The 8,074-nt window shown below is 28.7% G+C and overlaps 1 protein-coding gene across 1 annotated transcript; it reads left to right on the forward strand.

Moving 5' to 3' along the window:
• Positions 1 to 5,608: 5,608 nt before the first annotated feature.
• LOC114939617 (uncharacterized) lies at positions 5,609 to 7,871 on the forward strand. Its single transcript, XM_085480377.1, has 6 exons — positions 5,609 to 5,810; positions 5,893 to 6,096; positions 6,507 to 6,623; positions 6,981 to 7,222; positions 7,343 to 7,502; positions 7,635 to 7,871. The coding sequence occupies exons 1-6, from the start codon at positions 5,609 to 5,611 to the stop codon at positions 7,781 to 7,783; spliced, it is 1,074 nt and encodes a 357-aa protein (XP_085336503.1). The 3' UTR covers positions 7,784 to 7,871.
• The last annotated feature ends 203 nt before the right edge of the window (positions 7,872 to 8,074 follow it).

An 8,074-nucleotide genomic window follows, 5' to 3' on the forward strand; every position in this document is an offset into this window, starting at 1 on the left:
AACCCTCGATGTTTGAAGGTACAAATATTAATATTCTTTACGTTACCAACTAATGATAAAATAGAAATCCACTTTACCACTTAGAGATACTTTACTTACAGCCGATAACATACAAAACTTCATTATCAACTAATGATAAAATAGAAATCCACTTTACCACTTAAAGATACTTTACTTATAGCCGATAACATACAAAACTTCATTCCCGAATAGCTCTGAACAAGAATAGGCAAGAAAAATATTGGTCCGAAAGTCGGCTGAATCGGGAATCGAACCCGAGACCTTCCGCTTGCCGGGCGACTGCTCTTCCAACTGAGCTATTCAGACACTTACAAATAAATATTTCTCTCAATGTTTATCCCAACCATAGGATTCAAATTCCTTAGTTTCCAAATTTTCTTTCTTTCATAATTGTCGCAATAACATCGCGTTTGGCTCTATTGGTCGAGAGGAATCAAGGAGATTGTGGTTTTAAAATTAAAAGAGCTGACTTAAAAAAGTATTCTCATTATTGTTCGTCGCGTCTGGACCTAATTACGACGCTTTGGTTGGGTGGGGGGGTATAAACATTGAGAGAAATATTTATTGGTGTCTGAATAGCTCAGTTGGAAGAGCAGTCGCCCGGCAAGCGGAAGGTCTCGGGTTCGATTCCCGATTCAGCCGACTTTCGGACCAATATTTTTCTCGCCTATTTCTTTACAGGGGATGTTAAGAGAAGGAACAAGGGAAATTTTTGAGATTCCAACCATAGGATTCAAATTCCTTAGTTTCCAAATTTTCTTTCTTTCATAATTGTCGCAATAACATCGCGTTTGGCTCTATTGGTCGAGAGGAATCAAGTGGATTGTGGTTTTAAAATAATTATACATTCATATACAAAAATATGCTACATACCAAACGTAAATGCATAATAAATTAATACAGTAAATCAAATTCACTGCATACCACCAATATTCACCATTGTTTTAATAAACAATGTAGAACTGACAGAAGTAAGCAAGAAATAAATAGATATTAACAGTTAGCAAGAATCTTAGTCAATAGGCATTAAGAAAATCGAGACATAACTAATGTGTCTTTCGCAATCTAAAACCTCATAAGGAAAAAACCTTATCCTATTCTCGGTAGCGATAGTGGTATGCCTTTGTTGGCTATGCGCTCCGACTTATCTTATCTTCTTCTTAGTAGCGATAGCGGTGCTTCTTTGGTGACTCATCGCTATGCGGCTTGCAACGGGCCTTGCAGGTTGCAACGTGTTTCAGCGTTGCATCATGCATTGCATCATGCTTCTGGAATGTAACGGTACTCAATCGTCTTTCTAGAACCTTCTAGAATCTTTTAGATGTTTCTTGAAAGTAAAGTCGAGTTCACATAATAAAGCGGGTTTCATACCTAATTACTACTTTACAAGCGATATATATTTTAGGTATTATTCTTTAGAATATGTTGATTCCTTTTGCGATATGAAATAACCCAAATAGCACCGTACGTCTTATGGACGTCCGTTTTATGTACATTTTACTACCATACGTCCATGGACATATTATGATTGTCCATTGTACATCCATACAAGGATATATATTGGCTCTACGTGAACGGACGTCCATTGTACATCCATACAAGGATATATATTGGCTATACATGAACGAACGCCCATTGTACATCCATACAAGGATATATATTGGCTATACATGAACGAACGTCCAGTGGACATCCATACAAGGATATATATATTGGCTATATATAAATGGACGTCTAATGGAGATCCAGTGGACGTCCATTTAAGATCCCTTTTAAGTATATATATATATATATATATATACTGTACATCTAGTGGACGTCTTTACATGGACTTACTTTGGACTTATTATTATTTAATTTTTTTGTCATAAAAAAGTTTTGTAAAGCATATAGCGTTACTTCTCCGTCACATAAGACATAGTCTTATTTATAAAATTATAATTTTGTGCATAGCAATTTTTTTTATGGCGCCATACATGCGTGATACGCTTTGGCCATTATACTATCACGCATAAGTCTTACGCGGATTGGTCGAGTACGATCACGTGATCAGATTTGGCGGGCTCGTGCAGCGATGAGCAGCGCACGCACCAGCCTTACTCGTGTCTCGTGTACCGGCGACTCTCCTGGAAAGTCTCACGACACACGTGTTCTTGTTTGAGTGCTCTATATTAAAAAAATCAGCCCATTTCTGGGCTACTCATCAGTGGTTTCAACAGCATACGGAACGGAGAATTAACAATGTAAGTATATATGTATAGTTTTATATGTATTTAATATATAATTTGAACTAATTGTCTTCATAACCTAAGAAATTAGTATTTCATTTCTATGACGATACATTTTTTTCAGACGAGAATAGAATATATAAAGCATTATATTTATTTATTTATTTATGGCAATTATAATTTCTTTTAAAAATAAAATGTATCAATATATTTTATGGAAATGTGGTTCTACTTCGATATTGAAAATCTCTGTTCGAAAATATAATTGTATATATATGTTCACAAAAGATATATATACATTTTGCTACATCTTTAAAATTAATTTATATTTCTAGATAATATTTTTAATAAAATAAATTAACTTTTTAATGAACTAACAATATCTCATGCATAATACATATTTCAGATTTTTACATATTGTATGTAATATCCTGTTAATCATGAGTGCTTTCCAGCAACGACACAGAGTATCATTCTATCTTTGTCGTTCACTGGTATTAAAAGAAGATAGAATGATACTGTGTCGCACTGTGTCATTGCTGGAAAGCACTCCATGTATTTGACTTAGCGCATTGACTCAAAATGTAAAATATGCTTCATATAAACTCATTCTTATTTTATATCTTCTTTAGAATAAGTACTTTTAAATCCTATAAATTAAAAACAAATATTATTTTATATATAGCTCTGGAAGATCTGTTGCTTTGAATAATCCATTGGGAAAGGTTACGCAACACCATTGGTATTCTATTTTAAGACCACATTTCAAGACTACGTTGCTTTTAGGAATCTCTTAAAAAATAAGTGAATATGCCTAAAATTGCAACCAAATATTATAGGCGAGCAAAAGCTAGTACAGATTCTATGATAAATTCAGTTGAATTTGATCAAGCTTTTGCTCAATATTTAATTAATAATGATATGATAAATATTAATGAACAATTAAATTGCATTGATTTGGATAATAATTTTGATAATATTGAATTTGATAATAATATATATATATTAGAAAGTTTAGAGAGTTCAGATAGTAATAATACATCCAATAATGATTTTAATGAAAGCACTTTGAATAACGAATTATTTAATAACGATTTAATTAATAATTGTCATGAAAATTCCAATAATATAACCAATAAATGTTCTCTACGATCACAACTTGCTACTTGGGCTTGGAAAAATAAAATTACTCATGTTGCACTTAACGAATTATTAGCTATTTTAAAATCAGAACATGATGAATTACCTTCGGATGCTCGCGTATTATTGAAAACTCCTAGAAAAAACTCATTACAAATTGTTGAACCAGGACGTTATTATCATTTTGGTTTGAATAACTGTATTAATAAATTATGTTCATTTGTATCTTTAAAAAATTTGCAACAAATAGAAATTTACATAAATATTGATTGTTTACCACTTTTTAAAAGTTCGAATCAGCAGTTGTGGCCAATACTATGTAGTTTAGTTGAAAATCGTAATAAAGTAGGTATTGTAGGTATATATCACGGGGAAAAAAAACCGGACAATGCAAATTTATTTTTAAAAGATTTTATCGCCGAAGTTATCAACTTGTCAACGCACGGTATTATAATAAATAAAGAGAACAAAAGTTTTAATTATCCCTTCAAAATTAAAGGTTTTATTTGCGATACACCTGCTAAGGCGTTTATTAAATTTACGAAAGGTCATACCGGTTATTATTCATGTACAAAATGTGTTATAGAAGGGGATTATATTAACGGTAGAGTTTGTTTCTCGAATTTAAATAAATTCCGTGATAGAACCGATTTCGATTTTAGATCAAAATCTCAAGAAGAACATCACATAAATTCAAAAACTTCTGATCTTGAATTAATCGAACATTTAGATATGATTAGTAATTTTCCTGTCGAGCCGATGCATTTAATTGATTTAGGCGTTACAAAAACTTTAGTGAGTATGTGGTGTTTTGGTAAACCATCAATAAAATTATCTTATGCACAAATTACACAAATTTCGGATTTATTAATAAATCAAATTAAAAATATCCCTTTAGAATTTAATCGTACACCTAGATCATTAGAAGAAAGTAGAAGATGGAAGGCTACAGAATTTAGACAATTTTTATTGTATACAGGTCCTGTTGTTTTAAAATCTGTACTTAATAAAGACAATTATCTCAATTTTATGTCTTTAAATGTAGCTGTCACTATTTTATCATCTCTTCATCATGTTAGATATTTAGATTACGCTAATTCTCTTTTAAATTATTTTGTGAAAACTTATACAATTTTGTATGGCAAAGATAATTGTTCAATTAATATTCATAACTTATTACATTTATGCGATGATGTAAAAACGTTTGGAATGTTACAAGAATACAGTGCCTATCCCTTTGAAAATTATATGCAAAAGATAAAAGGATATATTAGAAAAAAGGATAAACCATTGCAACAAATAGTTAATCGTGTATATGAAGAAAATTTTGCAGAATTAAGTGAAGAAAATAATTTAAATTTGAAATTCAAATTATTAAATAGACATGATAACGGACCTTTAGGTCAATTTTTGTGTACTAGTCAATGGGAAAAAATAGTATTTTCTAATTTTACTCTAAAAATAAAAAGTCCAGATAATTATTGTAGTTTAAATAATGGTGACATTATTTTAATTAAAAATATTGCTAGTAACGATAAAAATATAGTAATAATTGGAAATAAATATAAATTAATAAAAGATTTTTATAATGAACCATGTAAGTCTTCTGACTTGGGTATATATTTAGTTGATAACGTTGTTAACGATCTTCAAAGTTGGAATATAAATGAAATATCGCATAAATGTATAAGATTACATTTTAAAGATAAATTTGTTATTTTTCCCTTACTTCATTCCGTCTAATTGAATTTTATAGATTTTAATAAATTTACTTTTATATATTAAAAAATTTTTATTTAAGATTATTTACATGTCATTTTACAATTTATTTTTATTTTTTACAATTAAAATTATTTTAGATTATTTTACAATTAAAATTAATAAAAATAGAGATCATGGTTTTAAATATTAGATTGATTAACTTCTTAGTATTTTAAAAAATGATGAATAATATATATATATATATATATATATGGTATATATATATATATATATATATATATATATGTATATATATATATATATATATATGTATATATATTTCAAAAAATATTATTATATTGTTCTGAGAATATATATCTAACAAATAAATTTTACGATAAGATAAAAAATCGAGTTTTCTTCTGTTCTTTGTTAACGACTTAATTCCGAATATTTATAATATTAGAAATAATTGATTTGAAGTTGCATACACAAATTGTTAATAATTTGCAGAAAAAATGGCGAAGACATGGACTATTGTGATTTTCACCGATGAAGATTCTGTTGAAGTAGTTCCATCAAACTGGATAATAAATGGCAAATGTTATTGGCCGTCGACGCTTACATCTGAAAAATTGAAGGCTGCAATAAAACATCACGATGCAGTTAATACTTCTTGGCCTTTATATCCTATCCGGCTTATACGAAATGGAACTTTCAGTAAATATATTACTTATTGTATTTTGATGTATCAATTGACGAAAAATCTATTTATTGCATTGTTGTACTTAATTTGTTTTAGATGATTATTCAACAGCAGAAGAAAAATGTAAAAAGGCGGAATATTCGTCCGATGTAAATTCTGACAGATCTAAGCAGAATGACAGATCTGACAGAAATAAAAGGAAAATAATAAAAAAAACGTTCGGCTCTTCATTTGATGAGGACAATCTATCATCATCAGACGATAACAGTAATTTGCCGACTCCTCCACGTTTAACAAATGGTTCGTATGGATTTATTTATTTGCTATATTATAGAAATTTTGCTAAAAATTAGTTATCTTATAAATTAAGAGACATGGTAGTATCTGGCGCTATTTTACTTTTTAAAATCTCTAAAATAAATGTATAAGGTAATTTTTTAGGGATAAAAGAAAACAGTAACGAACAATTCATAAATTTAAAAAACATTCTATCGTTTTGTTTCTAATTTTTTTTCCAGACACCAGTACTTTTATAAATAAAACAAAGCCGAAAAAAAGGAGTGAAGCTTTTAATAACGATAGAATTCGAAATGAGAAGTTTGAAAGGAACTTATTACAATCAATTGGTAAATTCTTTTTTGTAATGTATAATTATTAATCATTTTTACAAAATGTGAAAGCTTATAATGTATTTTTTGTAAATTTTGTAGATAATAACAAACCTTTGAATGGCAACGATGAACCATTTATAGAACCATTTATAGAACCATTGAATGTTAATAAACAAGAATGTAAATGTTGTCCCGTACATATAAAACACAACTGTGGTATGTATATGTTATTTGCAATCATCGAATTCGCCTATTGCCCGAATTCTTTAACCAATACGATGTTAGCTTAAATGTTCACAACGCGTTCTGAGTATTTATTTTGGCCACTGAGCGTTGGAAAATACAACGTGTTGTGGCCGAAATAAAGTACCCAGAATGCGTTATGGACATTTAAGCTTATCTATATCGCATATTGGTTAAAAAATTCGGGCAATAAGCAAATTTGGCGATTGCAAGTAACATATATTTTATGTACAGTTATTTTCGATAAACTTATCATTAATCTTATTATAAAATGAATTTATTATTACATGTTCGACACAATTGATAAATATATTAAACTTTTTTTTCCAGAAAAATATTTTAAAGAAATCATCCGCCAACAAAATTTACTAAAAGCTAACATGTGGCAATATACAGATTCGCTTCACGAATTAACCACATCGGTTAATAATATTCTTACGAATAAGGTGGCTCATCAAGTGGAGGAAATAACAACTTCATTTTTCACAATGTTTAATTTTCCGTTACATGATGAAGAAGATTTAATCCGCGTTGATGAACACTTAAATGACGAGAAAAATTTTAACGTTGCGGTAATTTTTATAAATATGTTATTCTCAAATATGTCACATTTTTATTGCAGTGTTACAAATATACTTTATTAATTAATGAAATTTTAGTTTATTATATTATTTTTAATTTAAATTTTATAGATGAATGAACTTGCGAAAATTGGTGGAAGTTCTGTATACAATTTTACTCAAAGAGCTTTGCAAATGTTGATTACTAATGACCTTGCAGCAACGTACAGCTGGTGGGGAAGGCGAGCCAAAAAAACTTTCAACAAATTAAAATTAGCGGATTTAATAATTGGTAAGTAGTTTTTTAGGTTATCTTGTATTAAATGACTTTATTAAAATCATTCCTTCTTTGTAGATTATCAAATATACAAATACAATTATTTACAATTTTCTAATTATTTTTTATCCTGTTTTTATATTATAGGTTCTGTCAAAAAAAGCATCCCAAATTCCACTAATAAAGAGTGCGAAGAAGCAATTCAAAAGTGGTTAAGGAGAGCCAAGGAACGTAGTAATAATAATAATAAAAAACATGGAGAGAATAATAATGATATTGAGGAAAATAATCTTTAATTACACACACCAGAAGTTACTGTAGGAAAAACTTCAGAAACTGCGTGAAGATTTGGCAGATACTGAAAATCAATTGGTGGAATCATTTATTAGCAGCAACGTAGAAACTCTAAACTAGCTAAAAGATAGAAACTAATAATTTATGAACAAAAAAATAATTTTATTTTCTTATTTTAGTTTATATTTTTTTTTAGTTTTTATTGTAGTTTCTATATAGTTTATATATTATTAGTTTATATATTAGTTTATATATATAATTATTAGTTTATATATATATATATATATATATAT

This window comes from Nylanderia fulva, unplaced genomic scaffold (assembly GCF_048542155.1).
Source record: "Nylanderia fulva isolate GAGA-0341 unplaced genomic scaffold, ASM4854215v1 Scaffold146, whole genome shotgun sequence".
In the NCBI taxonomy this organism is placed as follows: Eukaryota; Metazoa; Arthropoda; class Insecta; order Hymenoptera; family Formicidae; genus Nylanderia; species Nylanderia fulva.

Excerpts from the sequence above, each read along its gene's own strand:
- LOC114939617 (XM_085480377.1), top strand. The coding sequence starts at position 5,609 with ATGGCGAAGACATGGACTATTGTGATTTTCACCGATGAAGATTCTGTT. Across the intron at positions 6,624-6,980 it reads ACATATAAAACACAACTGTG|AAAAATATTTTAAAGAAATC; the intron begins GTATGTATATGT and ends TTTTTTTTCCAG. Across the intron at positions 7,503-7,634 it reads ATTAGCGGATTTAATAATTG|GTTCTGTCAAAAAAAGCATC; the intron begins GTAAGTAGTTTT and ends TTTATATTATAG.